At 33.8% G+C, this 22610-nt stretch overlaps 2 protein-coding genes and 1 non-coding gene across 3 annotated transcripts; all 3 read left to right on the top strand.

Moving 5' to 3' along the window:
* Window positions 1-202: 202 nt before the first annotated feature.
* LOC130811950 (U5 spliceosomal RNA) lies at window positions 203-318 on the top strand. Its single transcript, XR_009041562.1, has one exon. It is a non-coding gene; the product is annotated as a U5 spliceosomal RNA (small nuclear RNA).
* A 7693-nt stretch (window positions 319-8011) lies between these two features.
* LOC130811544 (V-type proton ATPase 16 kDa proteolipid subunit) lies at window positions 8012-13168 on the top strand. Its single transcript, XM_057677872.1, has 3 exons — window positions 8012-8269; window positions 8392-8677; window positions 12689-13168. Exons 1-3 carry the CDS (start codon window positions 8188-8190, stop codon window positions 12819-12821), a joined length of 501 nt encoding a protein of 166 aa, XP_057533855.1. The 5' UTR covers window positions 8012-8187; the 3' UTR covers window positions 12822-13168.
* Window positions 13169-18335: 5167 nt separating this feature from the next.
* LOC130811543 (V-type proton ATPase 16 kDa proteolipid subunit) lies at window positions 18336-21779 on the top strand. Its single transcript, XM_057677871.1, has 3 exons — window positions 18336-18664; window positions 18787-19072; window positions 21308-21779. Exons 1-3 carry the CDS (start codon window positions 18583-18585, stop codon window positions 21438-21440), a joined length of 501 nt encoding a protein of 166 aa, XP_057533854.1. The 5' UTR covers window positions 18336-18582; the 3' UTR covers window positions 21441-21779.
* Window positions 21780-22610: the final 831 nt, after the last annotated feature.

Genomic DNA, 22610 nt, shown 5'->3' with positions numbered 1-22610 from the left:
ATACCAATTACCATGTATTGAGGGATTTGTCAGCTGAAGATGACTTTCAATAAGAGCGGAAGTTGTCCCACATCGGCTAAGGGATTTGTCAGCTGAAGATGACTTTCAATAACAAAGGAAGTTGTCCCACATCGGCTATGAAAGATACTATTAAAAAAAAAATCTTTTAAATCACTTCCACAGATCTCATACCAACTTACGCAGTCACGCCGTGAGCACAAAGCAAACTATTCTTTCGCCTTTTACTAAAGAATACCGTGTGCTCGCTGTATTAAGTGGCATACGTTTATTTTTGGAGGAAGCCTTTAATTAAGGTTAAATGGGTCAAATGACCTAAAATATATGTATTTAATGACCTAAAAAAAAGTAGGTTAAATGGGTCATTAGCAAGTTGATCCGATCTGCTACAGATCAGGTCGGGGTTTCAATTTTTGACCCATTAATTAAATGGGTTAGGTTCAGGTTAAGGGTTTATTGACCCATTTATATATGATCCGAACCTGAAAATGACCCAACCCGATCTGTTTGACACCTCTATCTGCTATATCTGATAAAACAATCGGTAATTATTTTTTGTAAGTAAATGAGCATACATCAATTAAAAACCTGACTATTAACTTATTTCGATACTGACCCGATCAATAGTTATCCGTAACCGATAATTACTCGAAAAATAAAGTTCGAACCCGATCTGTATCCGAAAAAACCGAACCAATTAGTAATCGATGACAACCCGAGACCGATTGACACTCGACAAGAACTTCAACCGACACCGAACTGATGCTAACCCGATAGCTTGAATAACCGATCTCTAACCGAACCGTGACTAACCGACTCGACCCGAGTGTGACCCGTTGTAACACACAGCCGAAAAATAACCGATCCGAAATGCAACCGAACTGAATAACACCCGTCCGAAACCGACCCGATCAACCGAATGAACACCTCTAAATGTAAGTAATTTATAATTATAATAATAATAATAATAATAATAATAATAATAATAATAATAATAATTATTATTATTATTATTATTATTATTATCATTATTATTATTATTATTATTATTATTATTATTAATGTAAGTAATTTATATTATTAACATTATTATTATTTTTTTATTATTAATTTAAATAATTTATAATTATATATTGTTATTACTATTTTCTTATTATTTAATATTAATATGTTTTATTATTGTTACAATTATCTAAATTTATTTTTTGTATTGTTATTATTTTAATATTAATTATTGAAGTATATTATAATTTTTAATTAATGGTAATTTGTGTTACTATTATTTTAATATTAATTATTAAAGTAAATTATAATTTTTATTTATTATTGAATATTTTTATTATTAATGTTTGTATGTATAATTTTTTAATAACCTAATGTATGGTTTATTTCATATTTCAAATTTGCAGGACTTTGAAAACTTAGGAGACAATGTAGATTACTCTGGTAGATTTGTTACAGATAGGGAACTTGATTCCATAGATGAATTACATAGTTGGGCCGATGAGATAGCAATAACAATTGGTTTTCAATTTACACGTGCGTCTTATAAACAAAAAGAAGGGCGTTCTAGAGTTAGTTTTATTTAAGATGTCACTACTATGGTAATATTAGGGGTGATTTGCATAACCTAGATAATGTTGCCCGACCTGGTTCTAAAAGTAGAACATGTCGGTGTAAATTTATGATTGTAGCAAGTAGTCGTAAACCAGGAGAAAGACCTTGGACGGTTAGGGTTTGTCCTAGGGAAAAAGGTACACATAACCACCCGTTTTTAGTGTGCAGAGATGGTCATGTAAGGGCAAATAGGATGAATGTAGATATTCGGGAGCACGTACGACAGCTTAGTGCAACTGGCATGCAACCTACCTTTATCATGACTTCAATTAGGGAAAATTTTTCTGGCTTTTTTACTAGTATGAATCAAATATATAATGCTAGGCAATCAATAAGGAGAGAAGAGATGGAGGGTAGGACTCCCCTTCAACATTGTCTTTATATGGCCACAGAGCTTAATTACGTGGTCTGGACAGACTTGGATAGTGAAGGAGGATTGAGAAGATTATTAGTTGCAAATCCTACCTCTATCCAAATGATACGTATGTGGCCGTATGTTGTGTTGATACAACGTACAAAACAAATAAACAAAAGTGGCCACTGTGTGAAGTAATAGGAATGACGCCAACCAATCACAACTTCTTGGTTGCGTTCTGTTTGATGCGAGATGAGGCGGTTATGTCATATTCGTGGGTGTTACAAGGATTGAGAGATAGTTTAGGCACAGCTCAGACTTCTAGCGTCATCGTCACTGATCGAGATGAGGGCTTATCTGCAGCTATTCGTGATGTCTTCCCAGGTAAAAAAGTTTTGTTGATTAATTATTGTCTTTCTCTTCATTGAATATGTCTTAATTACGTTCAATGTTGTGTTTAATGTAGATGTGCGACATTTGTTATGCATTTGGCATATTGCCAATGATGTTGAGAATATGGTGGACAAGTTGTTTGGCAAGAAAAGAAATCAACAAGGGCAAGTATTCAAGAAAAGTAGATGAAACCCCTTTGTTGAAAGTTCTACACTCGACGAATTTGAACAGAGATGGCAATCTATTGAGACTACCTGGTCGGTTAGAAACAGAAAGATCGTTCGATATTTGGCTGGAACATGGATTCCACTTAAAGAGAAATTTGTGTGTGCATGGACGAATGACTGTTTACACATCGGTAACCAGACTACCAGCAGAGTTGAAAGCCAACACTCGTCTTTCAAGTATTATCTTGGTAGCGGTTATAGCTCATTTGATACCCTCTTTAAAAGGGCATACGCACAGATAACAAACCAGCAAGCCAGGACCCGATAAGCGCTACATGAATCATGAATTCTGTTTCAAGGTCATTGCGACATCCTTTCTTTAGACCTTTATATCACCAGGTATCTATTTTTGCCTTGGAGAAGTTGTGGCTTGAGCATAACCGTATGTTAGATTTGGGTGATTATGTATTTAACAAATGCGGTTGTGTACTTCAACGCACCTATGGATTGTCGTGTGCTTGTTATTTATATCTGTCGATCGGTTCACAAGGTGCTTTGTATTTGGATGACATTCATCCATTCTTGAGTACTTTGACGTACACAGAGGTAGGAGATGACACCAACCAAGGAGTACGACACGCAAACACCAATGACAAAGAGTACTATCAATCGTTGGTCGATGAAATCTTAAAAGCTGATCCTGCAGTTGTACGACGATTGTCTCAGGTACTTGAACATGAATTACACCCCAATGGAGCCGATATACCTGATCCTTACGCAAGTCCACCTAGAAAGGGAAAACCAACCACAAGCAAAACACTTAGAAGAAATAAAAGTGCATTTGAACATAGTAGATCATCTTCTTGTGGTCTAGGGTCTAGATCTTCATCCCGCGGGAGATCCAGTGGTAGATCTAGTGGTCGAGAAACACAATCCTCAGTTGGAATTAAGTTTAGTTTCAACTTATTTGGTACATGAATTTCCTTTTTGTTATTTAAATTAGTTTGTTACAGCTTAATCTTACTAACTTTGTTCTCAATAATTGCAGATGATCCAGGAGGTCATGATTTTTCACTGTTTTCATGGCCCAATCACATCCCGCACATTCTCCCTCCTTACTTGTTTGAGTGGATTGATGTTGTAGGTGATGGTAACTGTGGTTTTGGAGCTATTGCCGTCACAGAGTTGGGAGGCCAGGAGGCATGGCCTCTTTTAAGACGTGCAATGTGCATGGAAATGCAAATGAACAGAAAGCCATACGTAAATGTGTACCTATCGGAGGAAGCGTTAGACAATGCTATATTCAGAATTAGTTCACACAGCAATGGACCTGCACCGTTTAATCACTGGATGGAAGCACCGACGACATTGTACTCTACAGCAACATTTCTTAACATGGGCATTGCTTATTATGGTTCTGCTGACGGTAATCCGATGTACAATTGTTTGGTTCTTCTGTTAAGGAAAGCAGCGGGCGTGCATAGTGTAAATAAAGTTATACATATATGTTGGGTGAATAGAAATCATTTTGTTCAACTATTAATGAACGATGAGTCTTCTCCACTGCCGCCAGTCCATCAATCATGGAGAGAAGAAGTTGACAATTTTTCCAGACATATAGAAACATATTTTAGTAGTAGGATTTTGCTTTGGAATAGACTATACGGGCCACAACCACCACAACGTAATAACAACGCTGAAAATGCTGTAAATTTAGATAGTCCATATTGTAACACAATGTGTAAATCATTATTTAGTTTAACTGTAAAAATGTAGATGAAATTTAATTTGTAAATAGTCCATAGTTATACTATTGTGTGCATCATTATTTAGTTTAACTATACATGTAGATGTGATTCAGTTTGTAGATGGAATTCAATATGTATAGTAATGATGTAAATTAATAAAAGCATTGATGTAAACATGAATTAAATATAAAGGCATTGACGTAAATAAATAAAAGCTTTAATGTAAATTAGTTTAACTACAGTCTATGAAGGGTCATGCCCCTTAAAAGTCTGTCATTCGGCAAATAAATCTTTTACAGCACCAAGGTATACATCTAAAGCATGTCTTTCTCGGGGGGTCATTTCCGCAACAGGAGGCAATCTCACCACTGGAGCGACTCGACTCGGCCATTCATTTAGAAACTGTAAAAAAAAGGGAAAAGGGGTGTGAACAAGATATTAAACAACATCTAAATAACACAAAGACATAATAGAAAACAAATAAATTCAAAAAACTTACGTATTCCGATCTACTTTCAGCTGGACCAAAAATGGCACTCGATCCTTTGCCGGGAGGATGTAAGGGTGGGAGCACACTTTGAACCAGTCAACATAATTAGGATCAACCTCTGATGGAACGGATGCCCGATGAAGTGCCTGATCACCAAGGCGGGCACTATAAGGGAACCTACTCTATGCCTCTGTGTACATAGGCGGAGAAGCAAAGGTCATGGAATAGGTACCGTGTTCCGGTCGTACAGCTTGGGCTGGTCTCATAGGAGGGGGGGAATATCCTGCACAAAGCCGACCTGTCGCACTGTCCTCTCCGGCAAATACACCTCGACGATATCAAAGCAAGTGATACCCCTGATGTAGGTGGTGCGTGGGTGCTCATTTAGCAATGCCCTTGGAGAAGTCATGTACGGAGTCCATTCCACCTGCATACAAGCAAAGTTAACATATAGAAATAATTGAAAATTAAAATAACATGAATAACAAAGTGTGATGTGATGTACAGTACCTGAGTCTTCGTCATGCAGTCCAGTATACTCCTGCAGTCCCTCAGTCTGTTGATCTCACGACCTGGCTTGGGTGTGGACCAAATCTCCGCCCTAGTCTTATTAGGCACATCTGCTTAGCGAGGATGAGGGCGGAAGGCGGGAAAGTACTTGCAAATCCATGTCTAGAGCAATGTCAGGAAACCAGCAATGGTCTTGCAACCAGCCCAAGATGCCATTCCTAGTTGGTGATACATATGGCAAGCGTCACCGCACCCCATGCGATCTCATCCTGATCGACGTTGACGGTAAGTATCGGGTGAGGTCACATGCCGGTTCTGGTCTTATCCGCCAGCAGGGTAGAGTCGACAATAGCCATGTAGTAGGCTGTCGACTAGGTCTCCATAGCTTAGGACCGATGGCACAACTGCATAACTTCAGTAACGTTGATGCAACCTGCCTTGAATGTCCCTTTCCGTCATAGCTCGACCATGGCCTCCCCAAACAGACCAACAAGACCGACCTACCACTCCCCCTCAGAAGGTTCAGCCGGTAGTGAACCTTCAATACCTTTGCCCAATATGCGTTGCACGTCGTGCAACATAATCGTCATCTCCCCCCATGGCATGTGGAAGATGTTCGTATCCGGCTGCCACCACTCCACGAAAGCCGATATCAAACCACAGTCGATGCGCTGGTGCATAAGGTACGATAGCCGGCCGAGGGGAGTGGCAGGTAGAACATCGTAAAGCGCATCAGTCATATCCCGCAGTCCGATGAGCCTCCAACAGCTTCTTTCTACTACGGCACTCCAGAATCGGAGGTGTACGCTCAGAGCCGTCAAAAATAACTTTAGCTATGTGCCCGCCATAGCTGGGTATCAGACGCGTATCTGTGGGCCCTCCGGGCTGGGGCGATGTGACCAACCAGTCCGTTCTAGCGAACTGTGAGCACCTGCTCCCACGTTTCGGCTCATTATCAACTTGACTATGTCCGGCACGCTCAGATGCGCCTGAAGAACTAGGGCGGGCACGTGCAAATTTTCCATCGGGCCCCGGGACAACAGTCCAGTCCACTGGACGAAGAACAACACCTTGGTACTCAACATCATCAGCATTATCATCATCACTAGAAACCCCCCAACTACTCTGGAGGCTGCTAGCCTGATTATCAAAACGAGTACGCACTTGCTGCAGCGTAGTCGACCGTTGGGCCTCACTGTGTTTGCTAGCTTCTTTCTGCCTAGCCCTCCTAACAGGACCCGTTACCCCCCTCTCATGAGGGTCCCCTCTGAGCAGGGTAGGCCTAGAACAATTCCTACTCAACAAGTTTCTAAACAAACCCTTTCCTTTCCCATGAGTATCGGCCATTTACTACAATTTTTGATAATTAAATTAACTATTATTAATAAATAAAAATCATCAAACATTACGTTAAATTAACCACATGAACAAAAGACAATAATTAATTAACATATTAAACTACTCATTATCAACATATATAAATTAGCAACAACAATATTTAACTAATCATTATCAACAAATATAATTTAACAAAATATTTATGATTAATATTATTGTAATTAATTTTCTAAATTAACAACAACAATAATAATAATAATAATAATAATAATAATAATAATAATAATAATAATATTAACAAAAATAATGATCATAACAATAATAACAAAAACAATAATAATAATCGTAACACTAGTAACAAAAACAATATTTAAAAATAAAATTAAAGAAAAATTTACTAACAATAACAATAAAACCATCACCAAAAAAATAATAAAAATAATATTTAAAAGAATAAATTTTTTTAATAATAATAATAATAATCACAATAATAATAATAATAATAATAATAATAATAGTAATAATAATAATAATAATAATAATAATAATAATAATAATAATAATAATAATAATAATAATAATAACAATAATAATAATAATAATAATAATAATAATAATAATAATAATAATAATAATTATTATTATTATTATTATTATTATTATTATTATTATTATTATATTTAAAAAAAATTAAATATAATAATAAAAAAAAATTTAATAATAATAATAATAACAATCACAATAATAATAATAACAATAATAACAATAATAATAATAATAATAATAATAATAACAATAATAATAATAATAATAATAATAATAATAATAATAATAATAATAATAATAATAATAATAATATAAATAAGATTAATAATAATTAATTTTAATTAAAAAAAGAAAAAAATTTTTTTGGCTAATCTGCGACACGACCGCGGGTTAGTCGCACGAAAATGACCCGCAGTCGTGTCGCGGATTTCGTGCGACTCAGCCAAATTTTTATTCCTTTTTTTTAATTAAAATAATACGATTCAAATAAAAATTACCTCGATTATTTGTTTGCGGATTGAATTTCTTAGCTTTTGCTCCAAAAATTTTATGTTGTAATTTTGTTTTTTAAGTGCGGTAAAGGAGTTATTTAGTGAGGTTAGAGTATAAATAAAAAATTTTAAATCTAGTGGCAAATTCGTAATTTTTTAAAATTTAGAGACAAATTAATAATTCCAATGGGATGACAATAAAATAAAAAAGTGACAATATTTAAGGATCGAATTTATTTTTAAACCAACTCAATTAAAAATAATCTCGTGTTTAGTGTCTATTAAATAACACACATAGCTCAACTACAATTTTCATTGTCGTAAGTGTCAACCATTGCATCTAGAACGTCCCGATAATTGTTGATTTATGATACTCACGTTTCCTCACTCTTAATATCTCTCTTTTTCTCTTTCTCTCTCCTCACCTCTACACAAAACAACAAATCAACTCCAATTATCCACCTATTGAAGCCATTGTTGTACCTTCTCTATTTCAGATCCAAGCAATTCAATCATGTCTACTGCAGTCTTTAATGGCGATGAAACTGCTCCTTTCTTCGGCTTCCTCGGGGCTGCTGCCGCTCTCGTCTTCTCTTGTTCGTCATCAAACCCTAGGCTTTCTTTTTCAAGTGTTCTTCTGTTTTTAGTTTGATTAGAGTCTAAATATTTTTAGATCTAGGTTTAATTTGATGATGGGAAATTGAATATTTGATTATAGGTATGGGAGCTGCATATGGAACGGCCAAGAGTGGAGTAGGGGTTGCGTCAATGGGAGTGATGAGACCAGAATTGGTGATGAAATCAATTGTTCCGGTTGTTATGGCTGGAGTTTTGGGTATTTATGGATTGATTATTGCTGTGATCATCAGTACTGGTATTAACCCTAAGGCTAAATCTTATTACCTTTTTGATGGTTACGCTCATCTCTCTTCTGGTCTTGCTTGTGGTCTAGCTGGGTTATCTGCTGGTATGGCTATCGGTATCGTTGGTGATGCTGGTGTTAGGTATGTATCTCATCTTCTCTTTTCCATTGCATTCATTAAACTAATTAAATTATTATACTTGTTATGGCAAGAGTTTGTGTAATTTCTGTTGCTGAATTTGCGAGATTTCTAGCGAAGTTTCTTTTTGAAATTGTTGGTTTTGTTTGTTGCTATTGATCTTTTGGTTGCCTTGAGTCATCTAGTCTTAAGGATATTGTCATATTGTTATAGTTGAAATTTTGTAAGGAACGAAATTTGTCAAATATATCACTTTTCCCTCAAATCTTTGAGAAATATAATGTGTATGCTATTTACCAATAGGATCTGTATATTCATTTGCTATCATTGTTAAACACCATCATAGTATTGCTGCTCGGTATTTTCTACTGTGGGTATTCATTATCATTGTTAAACATCCTCTCAGTGTTTTTGTTGATTAATGTGTTTCATCTGTTGCTGCAACTCCCTATCTTGAGTTATAGCAGTAATTCAATGTATATGTGTGGAATTTGTCATTGCAAATGTTTGATTTGGTCTTTGCAAGGGGTTCGTGGCATAACACTGTCAAGGAAATGGTCACCAGTCATTATATTATAATGTTGGAAAGTTTATTTTTGACTTCTCTTTAAGTAGAATAGTGGAAGTATGATATTGATCTCATATTTTATTAACATGCATGTCAATTACTAGACCAGGATATTGGTCCATGGGTTTGTGAATGTTACTTCGATAGCCCAATGCCCCAATTCTAATAGTGTCTGATTTTGTTATTGCTTTTGGAAGTAATTGGTCTTGTTTAGTATTCGTTTGTGGTTATCTCCCTCTCTCTTGACCCCTAGCCCCCCAAAAAAAAAACATTTTGAAGAAAAATCTTAGTGAGTCTTTGGAAGTCCCATGTTCTGATCTTCTAGTAACCTGATGGGAAATTGGCCCTCTTGCTTCTAAAACTACGAGGGATTAAAACCATTCCTACCTGAATGCAAAGATTCTTTTTCCTTTTCGAGTCTGACTATTTAAATTATTCCTTGTCCCTCATTATCTATTTGGGCACCTAAGGAGGAATAACCCTTGCAAACATGAATATTTGTTGATCAATTTTGTTCTGTGGGTCTGTACTACGACTAATTGAGCTCTTGTTTTGTACTAGTTGTTATATCATTTGACTAAGTGTTTCTATTACCCTAATTTCCTAAATGAATTCAATCAGTTCAAGAAAAACTTGATAGACCATAAGTTTTCGATTTGTGATTATTGAATCAAAATATACAGCTTCATTCCTTTATGTATCAAGCACACTCATAAACAGGTTTTACTTTTGAATCTTTGAAATGCTCCAAATATGCTACCTTTTCCCCAATTCTTTATTTACCGACAGGATCTATGGATTCAGAAGGTCTGAGCTCTAGTGGCATTACTAGTATTCTCCTTTATGAAGCTTTATTAATTTAGCAATTTTAGAAATATTAACAATCTGGCTTTCTAGTTGGGTATTTGCCATCATTGTTAGACATCTTCTCGGTGTGTTTGTTGATTGACATGTTTCATCTATTGCTGTTAACACTTACATTTATCTATCATAAGTTATAGGAGTAATTCAATGTATATGTGTAAAATTTGTCACCACAAGTGTTTGATTTGGTCTCTGCTAGGTGTTCTAGGCATAATATTGACAAGGAATGACCAGTCATAATATGCTGAAAATTTGTTGTTTACTTTCCTGTGATTAAAATGATGTAATCATGGGGTTGATAACTTGAATCTCTAAAACTATGAGGAAATGAAACCATTCTAACATGGATGTTACAGTTTCTTATGCTTTTTTGACTATTTAATAGTTGTCCCTCATTCTGTTGTTGGGGAATTTATGAGAAATTACCATGCAAAATTGATCTTTTCTTGATCAATTTACTTTGTTGGACATACTATAAGTATTTGACCCCCCTAGCTTTGTACTTGTGTTTTCGTTCTTTAAATTATTTAGGTACTTTTTGGATGGCACTTGGCACTTGGCACTTGGCAGTTTGTCACGCAAATTTGGAGTAATAGGATGATTACAATTTAGTTAGTTTGTTATTTGACTAAAATGGGAGGTACTCTGCTATTTACTCGTTGGCATGTAATTATATGAAGTGTTGGAGTCAATTTTCCTTGCCAAGAGGATATTGTATAAGTTCCTAACGGATATGATTAAGTGTGGACCTTCTATTATTTAGGGATGCTTTGGTACTCTTGCAACCTACCTGAGATATTTAAAGTTTTCCTTAATTTCAATGGTAGGGTTTTCTTCTTTGTGTACATGATAGGAAATTCAACTCCAACTGAACCAAATGACTTGTTACATGGTGAGCTTATCATCTGAGGTTCCTTGCTTCACTACCACATTGTTACTATGGCTACTCAGGTCACCTTTATCCTTGGGTTGTCTCAGATGTGAGCTTTATTACCTTTTTCTCTGCATTTTTCTTTCTACCTTGCACGATGAAGTATTGAAGGCGATGCAAATAGGAAATGTCTTGTGGCCTAGTTTGATTCATGATATCTGCATTTTTCTTTCTATTTTAATTCTTTCTTTTGAAGAACCAACAATTACTACGAATCAGAAGATGGAAATGGCCTCTTGGTCCAAGTTATTTTGTTCTAGCATGTTTCAGTGTTAAGATCAGGTTTTAGGCTGCTTTGTTCTTCCTTTTGTTCCTGTTGTTCCTAGTCTTTGTTTGCTGGCAGTTGTAAGATCATGTATGTCTTACCCCTCTTAATTTCTATTAGCCTTTTTCTTGATGTAGCCTTGTCCAACTTAGGACGACAATGCCTAAGCCTTTATCCCATTTGAATAACATGCAATATGGTATTTTATTATTGCATAAGTTGCATATGGGTTGATTTGAATACTTGAAGACTTTTGAGCTCGTTTACAAACTATTGCTGCTAGCATGGATTGTTCTGTCATATTTTGTTCTTTTGTAATTGCACTCTTTTTTCGGTTATAATTAATTTTTAGTTATGTCTTTTAATCGTGCTTATTACGCTGTGTAGAAGAGAAGGCTGGACTTTTCTTATTTGAAGGATTACCAGTCGTTGTTCTTTATTACCCTAATTACATGCATTTCTTTTTCTTGATTGGTATTTATTAACATCTGATATTTAGTGTTAGTTCATGTTGCCATGACTGGTATGGCTCTCTTCTTCCATGAGATACAATTTACACTTTAGTTTACAGGTATTGTGTGTTTTTTAGTAGTGTCGTAGTATGTGTTTTGATATTTGTTGTCTCCCTTTTTTATTTTCCTGTGCAAAATTGGGGGACTTTTTCGCTGAGACTGGGTTGAGATGGCTTTATTTCTCTTCTGTTATATTCTTTGCTGACCACTTTCTTTCTTCTCTTGTGTTTTGCGTCTCTGTTTCATAATGCAAAGTCATTGATGTGTTGAAAGAAATCTATCCATTTATATCTCTTCTGTTTTATTCTTTGCTGTCCACTTTCTCTATTCTCTTGTGTACTGCGTCTCCATTCCATAATGTGAGGTCATTGATGTGTGGAAAGAATTCTATCCATCTTTTCCTCTTTACTTAAAAGGTAAAGAGTATGGAGTTCCATGCATCATTTTCTTCAATTCTTTCATGTAATCATATTATAATACTTTCTATATTCTATTATACTTTCAACATTTCACTTTTTATGCAATCTAATGCGTTTTTTGATTATTTGTATCTTGAGTTACACATAACTAAAAGTTATAAAAAGTTAATATTAAAAATTATGTGATTAGACAACTCAAACAAGTTCCTACTTGACTTTATTTTTCCTTGTACATCAGCCACAACATTAACATACAATAAGCTTGAATGATGAACAATACCAAAAACCTTATGTTGCAAGTATAATGGAACCGTACTCCTTTCCTTTGTATTGGTTACATTTACCAGATGTTTGTGTTTACTATTTTTGTTATGCTGTAATTCCTTCATTAATAGCATATGGCTCCTTCTTTTACTATTTTGCCTACTTGTTCTCACGAACTTTTCTTTCCCTAGAGCCAATGCCCAACAACCCAAGCTTTTCGTTGGAATGATCCTAATCCTCATTTTCGCTGAAGCTTTGGCTTTATATGGACTCATTGTTGGTATCATCCTCTCTTCCCGTGCTGGTCAATCAAGAGCCGACTAAAAAAGTTTCACATCTTGATCTGTATTTGTTTTCAACGCCCCTGCGGAGATGTATTATTTTGTTGTCAAGGCAGTGAGAAGGTTTGATTGACATCCAAAGTTGCTCTTGAAGGATTTGATCTTCTTATTGTTTTGTAGTTGTGATTGGTGGTTCTTCTACATGGGGAATGCTTCTACCAGTTTGTAGAGTTACAGTTTAGTGTCTCCTCCAAATAAAATGATGCTGCTATATTATTGTTTGATTTCATATCTATGCGCTCCTGGATATGGAGATTCAGTTTGAACAACCATGTAACCTATTATTAGATTTCCAACATTCTTTTGAGTTATTTTCATATTCGGATTTCATATACACAAGTTTAAGTTTCATCGTAAATTATTTATCAAATATATTTAATAGGTGAATTTGTTTAAAAATAAATAGTAAGTCAGTTTATTATTAGTAAATCAAACAACGATTGATTTATTGTTGACAATTTTCTCTAACTTATATAGGACGGCTTTTTAACTTAATTATATTCTTTTCTATTACAATAATATTTCCGGAGTAATCTGCATATAACAGTACTAATAAAATTGACATAATTATTGCTGAAGTACGCAAATTGATATTATTGTTATATAAATGAGATGATTGTGCTTACATCAACAAATAAACAAATTGTTTCAAAAAAAGTACATTTGTATATACAATAACCATAATTGAATTTAGGCTGGAAATAATCAAATGTACTTATCATGTTGTACTCTGATTTCGGCTTTAGTAGTTAGTGTAGTATAAATAATTCTTTTTAAATGTAGTATAAGTATATAAATAGATTTTCATTGCTACTTTAAACAACAAAATTAAAAGGAAAGAAAAGTGTTGCACACTGATATGAGTCACGTCATACTTCTACTGTTCTAATTTGACGATGATATTTGTGTAGATCACGGCAGAATATACTTTTTCTGTTTCATAATACTTGCTACTGATAGTGATATTTTTCCACATACTCAGTAGCAAGTATTATGAAACGAAGAAAGTATATGCTTAGTTTTATGTAAGAAAATTCTGTTTTACCAAAGTCTAATATCCACTTTTTTTTTGAATATATTGGCTAAGTTAACTGATTTAAAAAAAAATTTTCCAAATATAATAATAACAATTTTTTTCGCATATATATGCCAAGTTATCAAGTCTAAAATAAATAAATTTTTCATTCAAATTTCAATATAATAACAATATTTTGTAGCTAAAATCATTTAAAAATATTCTCTTAAAATAGCATATTCCAAAATTAGGTCAAAGTTATTTATCATAAAACAACAAATACTATTATTTCCGCAATTAACTGTTAAGATACAAAAAACGCATAAAAAATTATGTTCCTTGATTACAACAAAATGATTTAGGCAGAAAATATGTACTTCAATTTTTTCATGGTGACACGTGGTGCATTCAACTATATTGTTTTAATAGATAGCATGGTTCTATTTGCATACAAGGATATCAAGACAACCAATTGCTAATAGAGGTGATACACAAGTGTTCTTAGGACTGAACTTGGAATGATCATAGTTTTAATATCTTATTGAAAACACCTTTAATTTTAGAGACTAAGTTCAATTTTTTGAGATATAATGAATTCGAGTAAAAAAAAAAAGTCTGACTCCAAATCTTATTATCCCGATCTAATTTAGGCTTTCTCTATAGACTCATTTAAGGCTCATTCTCTCTTGACCCATTATAAACCCACCAAATTCGCTCTACACCAAACTTATTACACAATCCAAAACTAATTCTGAATTTATTCTGTTCAAGCATGAATAGTTATATTACAATCCAGTTAGGATCCAAAACCTATTCAACATGATGGGCTTGATTCGGATTCAAAGTTTTTAGACCCTAAGGGTCCGGGTTCGAGTATAGGTGCACAAAAAATAATGGGTCTAGATCCAAGTCTAGTTGGGATCCATGACCATCCCTAAATCGAAGCAATTAAGGCTAGCACGAAGCTTAGTATGTTCCAGAGCTTAAAGATTTATGATGTTTGTGGGGTTTGTCTTTATTATCAAGTACTATTTTAATAAATGCAAGTAGGAGTAAATGCCCAACTCTCAAATGATTGAGAGTAAGTAGCATCAATTCTCTTGAATAATAAGATGTAAGGTGCCTCTTTCAAAAGGGTGTCAATGTATTTATAATACCTTTTTCATTTGGGAGCACTTAAAAACCTAATGATGGGAAAATCCATTTTGACCACAATGAAAATTATTATTTGGAACAGTTATTTTCACCTTTTCCTTTGGCACAAATACCAAAATCAACCTTGGCTAACATGTTTTTCTCCTGATGGGAGTAACTGCTAGGACATTAAATCTATCTATATGGTCGTTCATCATGAATTTTACCCTCATATCTTAGTGTAAGTTGCACCCCTTTATCAAATAGTAATTGCACATTTGTGGGCGTGTGTCAGGAGCTTCCTTTCATCATTACTCTCACTCAGCCGCATTTTTATTAAATGCGCACAATAATGTGAGTTTGAATTTTTGAAAAAATGACGGTTGCATTTTTCTAAGTGCGTCGTATAATATTTCTTGAATCTATAATTATCCCCTTTGTTCATACTTAAAAGACTTCTATAACTCTTGAAAATCCTGCCCTTTCTATCTGAAAAGCCTTTGAATCTTCATCTTTCTGGCCCAACTTAGCTTTTTTTTTTCAAAATTCTTAAAGTAATCATCGACATCTACAACTTCTCATGAAAATGGTGAAGTTTACTCACTCGCTCAAAGTAAATTGTTCTGAATAACCCATAATGAAATTTTTGCCTAGGAGGTCGTCCTAAACTTTTTCTTCATAAACTACTCACAGTATGACTGAATAGTATTTTTGGAAGGAAATGAAAGGGAGGAAAAGAGAGAGAGAAAGGAAGGTAGGGAAAGAAAAGGGAGGGAAAAGTATTATGTTTTCTTCCTAATCTTTCCTATGAAGGAGTTTTTGCTTCTAATCCCCTTCCTTCCATTTTCCTTCTTTTTTTCTATTGATATCCAAATGAGTAAAGTGTAATCTCTTCATTTCCTTACCCCTTCGTTTCCCTCGATTTCCTCCTATCTAAATATATTGTAAAGAATTAGTGTATGAAGAAGAATATATGGAGGCACCTACTCTCGTTGGATGTTTTTCTAGTAGTTACTAATGAGGGAAAGAGATGTCATTTAGGGAAATTATATGTGGTAGCAAAGTGTTTTAAGGAAATGCGGGTGATAGCTTCTTTTAAAGACTTTTTCACGCAGTAACAGCATGTTTATGCATTTATCAATTGATATGGCCTTATTAATCTAATTTTTACAGATTTCCATTAAATCTTAAGGAATTACCTTTTTACCCTTACTAAGGGTGGGAGGGAGGCCTTAAATTCGAAGCATATCACTATATTAGCGAAAACTTCATCTTCTCCAAATTGAAATCTACCATTGTTAGTATCTTCATTCACCATTTTTGATCTCCATCTTTAGCATATAAAGAACTACAATTTGTAGTCCTATCAAAGCTATGGATGTGGAGATTGAAGACATCCATACACTTAAATGCTATAATAATTATGAAGAGTGTTTGACAAAAATTAGGGTTTCCAATTCTGGAGACAACCCGTTAACCATGCAAACATTAACCATAATACACTTAAGCCCTAATTTCAACAATAAACTACTAAGTGAAACAAATTCAAAGTTTCAAAAAATAACGATTAACACAATAAACCCTAATTTTTCACCCTAAGCAAAACTCAAAAAAACCCATTTATCAAAGATTACCTCAATTGCAGAAAAAAGAGGGTGTAAGGAAGATTGGTTTGATGCCTTCGTGGAATTTAAGGTTACAATGAAGGGAAAGACGAGTTCATGAAAGAGAATGTTAAGGAGTGAGGAACACTAGTTTGAAGAGCAGCTCTTGGAAATTTAAAAATGAACTTAAAATGGACTTAACGGTTACTTAAATGTTTTTTGCTTATTGATTAATGTTACTAAAAACATAAATAGACAAGTATGATGCTACGTTGTGTAAAAATCTTAAGGAAAAATTACCCAGAATAATCCAACAATATACTGATTTCCCTACAATAATCACAAGTTTTGATTAAACATTAATAATTCCAATTATATGGGGTGTTTGTTAAGAATGCACTAAGTTAACCTCTAACATATACAACAAGTCATTTTGCATAAAAATTTAAAAAGTAAATTAAATTATAAAAAATGAAAAATTTATAAAAATTAAAATTAGAAATCACATAAGTCTATTTTTTGATTTTGCCTTTAAATTTTTAATATTTTTGATTTTTTTTTCTGTATCAATTAACCTGCAAAAATCGATCACTATTTAGGCAACGATGTCCTTGGTTAAGTGACCTTAAAATCGGGATTATTCATGGTAATAAAAGTTGGGATTATTGTAGGAAAATCAATAAAAAGTTTAATTATTTAAGATAATTTTTCTAAATCTTTTAAAAAGCTAATACTCGCGTTTCTTAAAAACACACACCACCTTAGCAAATTTTTTTAAGAACTTGAAGGCTTTTGCCTAAAGCAATAAGACCTTGACCTAACGATTGTCTCAATGGCTCAATATGTATTGGAAGACACATGTTACGTACCCAGTGAAAAAAGGTACTATTGTAGGTTACCAATTCTAAGAGGTGATGATGCTATCTCAAAGGTTATCGGACTAGATTGACATAAAATTTTAAAGGAGTAAAACAGTTTTTGAAGGATAGAGGAACTTAATATACTAAAGGGATCACCTGGAAATGAAAATTTTGATTAGATGCTACTATATCTTAATTCTTGAGTAGTACCTTTGATATTTTTTAATTTTTTATAGATAATTTAGATTTGTTTGAATTCAATAGTAGAGACTATATTATACCAAAAAAGATTTTAATCATTATCTTTGATACAATTTATTATTCATAGCAAACAATGTTAGAATTTGTAAATATAAAATTGAAAATTCTAAGATTTTTCAAACAGAATTTAAATTTGAAATTCATAATTTAGAAATTCAAAATTAAATTTTAAATTTTCAAATTAATTTTTAGTTCTAAAATCGTAGAGCTGTGCAAAATAGATCTGACGACCCGATATTTACCTGACCTGTAACCAAATCCGACTTAACCCGACTTCAAAATGAGCTTTAAATTATATAAAAATCAATGTAGACACAAGACTCGATTTTTAACCATCGCAAAACATTTAATCTGAAATCAACTCAATAACCCGAATAAACACTCAAACGCTAACTAAAATCATTTAGAATTACTAGGATCATGATCCTAGAACAATTTAAATACACAAATTTCTACATGAGAGGATCACATCATATTTAAATTAAATAATCTAGTAATAAAAGCTTTTAACTTATGAACTTTTATTTTAAATTTATCTTCAGAAAATCTTATACAAGACATACTAATTTAAATATCTTGCTAATTACTTCATGTTTCAACCAAAAATACAAAAAGCAACAAAAACCAAATATACTACTTTGAATCGGATTTGCAAGCACTTGTTGGTCCCCCGTTCAATTCTAAAACGAAATTTCCTTCCCCACATAAAAACAATACTTTGTCACAGATCTCATCTACAATACTAGTATCACGTATTTTCTTACTTCTCTCTAAATAATTCGCTCTATCCTCCCCCGCAGATACAATCCAAAATTTGATATCGCCATTGTTGCATCTAAGATCTGATCATATTTATCTGCTATATCAATCATGTCTACAGCGGTCTTTAATGGCGATGAAACTGCTCCTTTCTTCGGCTTCCTCGGGGCTGCTGCCGCTCTCGTCTTCTCTTGTTCGTCATCAAACCCTAGGCTTTTCTCTTTCAATTGTTCCTCTGTTTCTAGTTCGATTAGAATCTAAAAATTTTTAGATCTAGGCTGATTTGATGATCTGAAATTGTATATTTGATTGTAGGTATGGGAGCTGCATATGGAACGGCCAAGAGTGGAGTAGGGGTTGCGTCGATGGGAGTGATGAGACCAGAATTGGTGATGAAATCTATTGTTCCAGTTGTTATGGCTGGAGTTCTGGGTATTTATGGATTGATTATTGCTGTGATCATCAGTACTGGCATTAACCCTAAGGCTAAATCTTATTACCTTTTTGATGGTTACGCTCATCTCTCTTCTGGTCTTGCTTGTGGTCTAGCTGGGTTATCTGCTGGTATGGCTATCGGTATCGTTGGTGATGCTGGTGTTAGGTATGTATCTCACCTTCTCTTTTCTATTGCCTTCATTCAACTAATTAAATTATAAAACTGGTTATGGCTATAAGGGTTTGTGTGATTTCTGTTGCTGAATTTGCGAGATTTGCCGGCGAAGATTTTTTTGAAATTGCTGGTTTTGTCAGCTGCTATTGATCTTTTGGTTGTGCCTTGAGTCATCTACTCTTAAGGATGTCGTCTATTGATCTAGTTGAAAAGATGGCACTTACGAAAGTTCTCAAAAATGCCACTTTTCCCTCTAATTTTTGATAAAAATAGGGTGTATTTACCAACAGGATCTTTATGTTCATGTGTTATTATTGTTAAACATCATCGTAGTGTGTTGTTGCTCGGTATTTTGTACTGTGGGTATTCATTATCATTGTTAAACATCCTATCATTGTTTTATTGATTGGTGTGTTCCATTTGTTGCTGCAACTCCCTATCATAAGTTATAGGAGTAATTCAATGTATATGTGTGGAATTTGTCATGGAAAGTCTTTGATCTGGTCTTTGCAAGGGGTTCAAGGCATAACACTGGCAAGGAATTGGTCATCACTCATTTTATAATATTGCTGAAAAGTTTATCTTGACTTCTCTTTAAATCATATAGTGGAATTATGATATTGATCTCATATTGTACTAACATGCATGTCAATAACTAGACTAGGATAATTGTCCATGGGTTTGTTAATGTTACTTGGATAGCCCAATTCTAATGTTGTCTGATTTTAATATTGCTTTTGGAAGTAATTGGACTTATTTATACCCCCTAACCCCCCAAAAGAACCTTTTGAAGAAAAATCTTAGCCGAGTCTTTGGAAGTCTCGTGTTCTCTTCTTGTGTTCTGATCTTCTAGTAACCTGATGGGAAAATGGCTGTTGACTCTTGCTTCTAAAATGACGAGGGATTTAAACCATTCTAACCTGGATTTTAAGATTCTTTTTCTTTTTGAGTCCTGACTATTTTAACTATTCCTTGTCCCTCATCATCTTTTTGGGAACCTAAGGAGGAATAACCCTTGCAAACATGAATAATTGTTAATTAATTTGCTCTATGGGTCTGTACTATGATTAATTGAGCTCTTGCTTTGTACTAGTGTTTGCATTCTTCTTTTAGTTACTTGAGTATTTTGTGGTTGGTAGTTAGTCATGTAAAATTTGAAAGAGCAGGTTGGGAAATAGGATTTTTATCTTTTGATTTTTTGCCGGTGTTTGACTAAAGGAGGAAGTATATTTTGTACTTTCTTGGCATGTATTAGTGCTTAGAGCTGGAATAGAAGTTCATTGCTAAGAGGACATTGTATAAGTTCCTAACCCGTACGAGCAACTTTGAATCTTGCAGTGCTTTTGTAATCTTACAACATATCTGAAACATGTCCGAAACATATGAAGCATTTCTTTAAGTTAATTGATAGGATTTGCTTTTGTTTTCTAGCTTTAAATCTGGTTGAAAATCAACTCCAATAAGAAATTACTTTTTACGTGGTGAGCTTATGTTCTTAGGTTCCTTGCTACACTACCACACTGTTACTATGGCTTTCCAAAGTCCCCTATTTTCTTGGCTCATTCAAGCAGTGAGCTCTAGTACTTTTTGCAGGATGTATTCCATTCTTCCTTTTTCTTCTTCTTCTTTATTGGATGAGGTAGTTAAGTTGAAGCAAAGAGTTAATGCATATGGCGTAGTTACATTGCATTGCTTTTCTTGGTTGGTATCATCTGATATTTATATTGTTAGTTCATGTTGTCATGACTGGTATGGCCGTCGTCTTCCCTTAGATGTAATTTACTTGTATTTGGTGTTTTTTAGTATATGTTTTGATATTTAGTATTCTCTCCTCATTTTATTCCTTGAGCAATATCAGGGAGACTGGGTTGAAATCGCTTTATTACTTTTCTGTTTTATTCTTTGTATACTCCTCATTTTTTTCCCTGTGCAAACTCATTGATGTGTTGAAAGAAATGTATCTGTCTTTTGCTCTCTATTACTCTATTTTTTTTTTCCTGTACACTTGAGAGCATGGAGCTTCGTGCTTCATTTTGTTCAATTTCAATGTTACCATATTATTATAATACATCTCATCACATAAATCCTTCCATTGCAACTTGTGATATTTATAAGATGTTTGTGTTTACTAGTTTTGTTACGCTAAAACTTCCTCATCTAAAAACATTAGCTTCTCTTATTGCACTATTTTGCCTACATGCTCTGATGGACTTTTTCTTTCCCCAGAGCCAATGCCCAACAACCCAAGCTATTCGTCGGAATGATCCTTATCCTCATTTTCGCTGAAGCTTTGGCTCTATATGGTCTCATTGTTGGTATCATCCTTTCTTCCCGTGCTGGCCAATCAAGAGCCGATTAGAAGAGATTCACCTCTTCGTTATATTTGTTTTCAACACCACTGTTGGAGATGTAATTTTTTTCTAAAGGCAGTGAGAACTGAGAAGGTTTGCTTAGCATTCAAAGTGGCTCTTCTTGAAGGATTGGTCATGTTATTGTTTTGTAGTTGTCATTGGTGGTTCTACATGGGGAATGCTTAAACCGTAATGTTGAAAGCTAGTAGTTTAGTTCTCCTCCAAATAAATTTATGCTGTATTATTATTGTTTTATTTCCGATCTTCGCACTCCTGGATATGGAGACTCAATTTGGACATCCTGTAACATTCTTTTGAGCTTTTTCATATTCGAATTTGATATACAAGTCAATGTGTCAACTTGAAATTAAAAAATAAGTACAATTTTTTTTAGTTTCTCTTCTCGTTGAGTTGAAACATTGGGGATTCCTTATTCATTTTTGATTTGATGGTAGATGTTGGCTGTTAGAGATGGTCATCAGTTTCGTTTGGGTCGAGTTTGATCAGATTACGGTTCATTCAGACAATTCGGACTTGATTTCAAAGGGTCTTAAAAATTTTGTATTTAAACTAATTGGATTTAAATATAATTATTCATATTTTTACGTTTTAAAAGTTTTATTAGTACAAAAATGGTATGTAACTAGTGAAAGTTTAGTTTGTTATATTTGATTGCAATTCAAATCAAATTGAATTAATTTGATTTGATCTTTTAAACCAAATTATCAACTAAAACACTTATCTAAATTGCAAACCACATTAGAAAATCTAATTAGTAAATCAAAAAATTTAAAAATTATAGTAGCAAAAGTGGGCCTGACAAAATGAAATTTGAACTCTTTAAGTAAAGGGAATTTTTGAAAAAGGTAAGCGAAAAAAAAAAAATTGATTGAATAAACGATTATTCAAACTTTTTCCAAAACTAAGCGTGAAAACCCCAGACCTATGGTTTGGAGCTGTTCGCAGTTACTAACTGCGAACAGTTATAAAAGACATTAGTAATTGCGAACAGCTATAAAAGACAAAACAGCTGTTCGCAGTTACTAACTGCGAACAGCTATTTTGTCTTTTATAGCTGTTCGCAGTTAGTAACTGCGAACAGCTAATTAATTTTTTTTTTCCTTTATTTTTGAGTTGTTATTTGTTGTAATTGCACTAGAGACATTAGAATAGGTAAT

Source organism: Amaranthus tricolor, chromosome 4 (assembly GCF_026212465.1).
Source record: "Amaranthus tricolor cultivar Red isolate AtriRed21 chromosome 4, ASM2621246v1, whole genome shotgun sequence".
Lineage (NCBI taxonomy): Eukaryota > Viridiplantae > Streptophyta > Magnoliopsida > Caryophyllales > Amaranthaceae > Amaranthus > Amaranthus tricolor.
The sequence above is the reverse complement of the archived record's forward strand: the minus strand, read 5'-3'. Positions and strand labels throughout refer to the sequence as shown.

Bases quoted from the DNA above. Each gene is read 5' to 3' on its own strand.
- LOC130811544 (XM_057677872.1), top strand. From the start codon at position 8,188: ATGTCTACTGCAGTCTTTAATGGCGATGAAACTGCTCCTTTCTTCGGC. The intron at 8,270-8,391 runs GTTCGTCATCAA...ATTTGATTATAG, and splicing joins TGCCGCTCTCGTCTTCTCTT to GTATGGGAGCTGCATATGGA. The intron at 8,678-12,688 runs GTATGTATCTCA...TTCTTTCCCTAG, and splicing joins GTTGGTGATGCTGGTGTTAG to AGCCAATGCCCAACAACCCA.
- LOC130811543 (XM_057677871.1), top strand. From the start codon at position 18,583: ATGTCTACAGCGGTCTTTAATGGCGATGAAACTGCTCCTTTCTTCGGC. The intron at 18,665-18,786 runs GTTCGTCATCAA...ATTTGATTGTAG, and splicing joins TGCCGCTCTCGTCTTCTCTT to GTATGGGAGCTGCATATGGA. The intron at 19,073-21,307 runs GTATGTATCTCA...TTCTTTCCCCAG, and splicing joins GTTGGTGATGCTGGTGTTAG to AGCCAATGCCCAACAACCCA.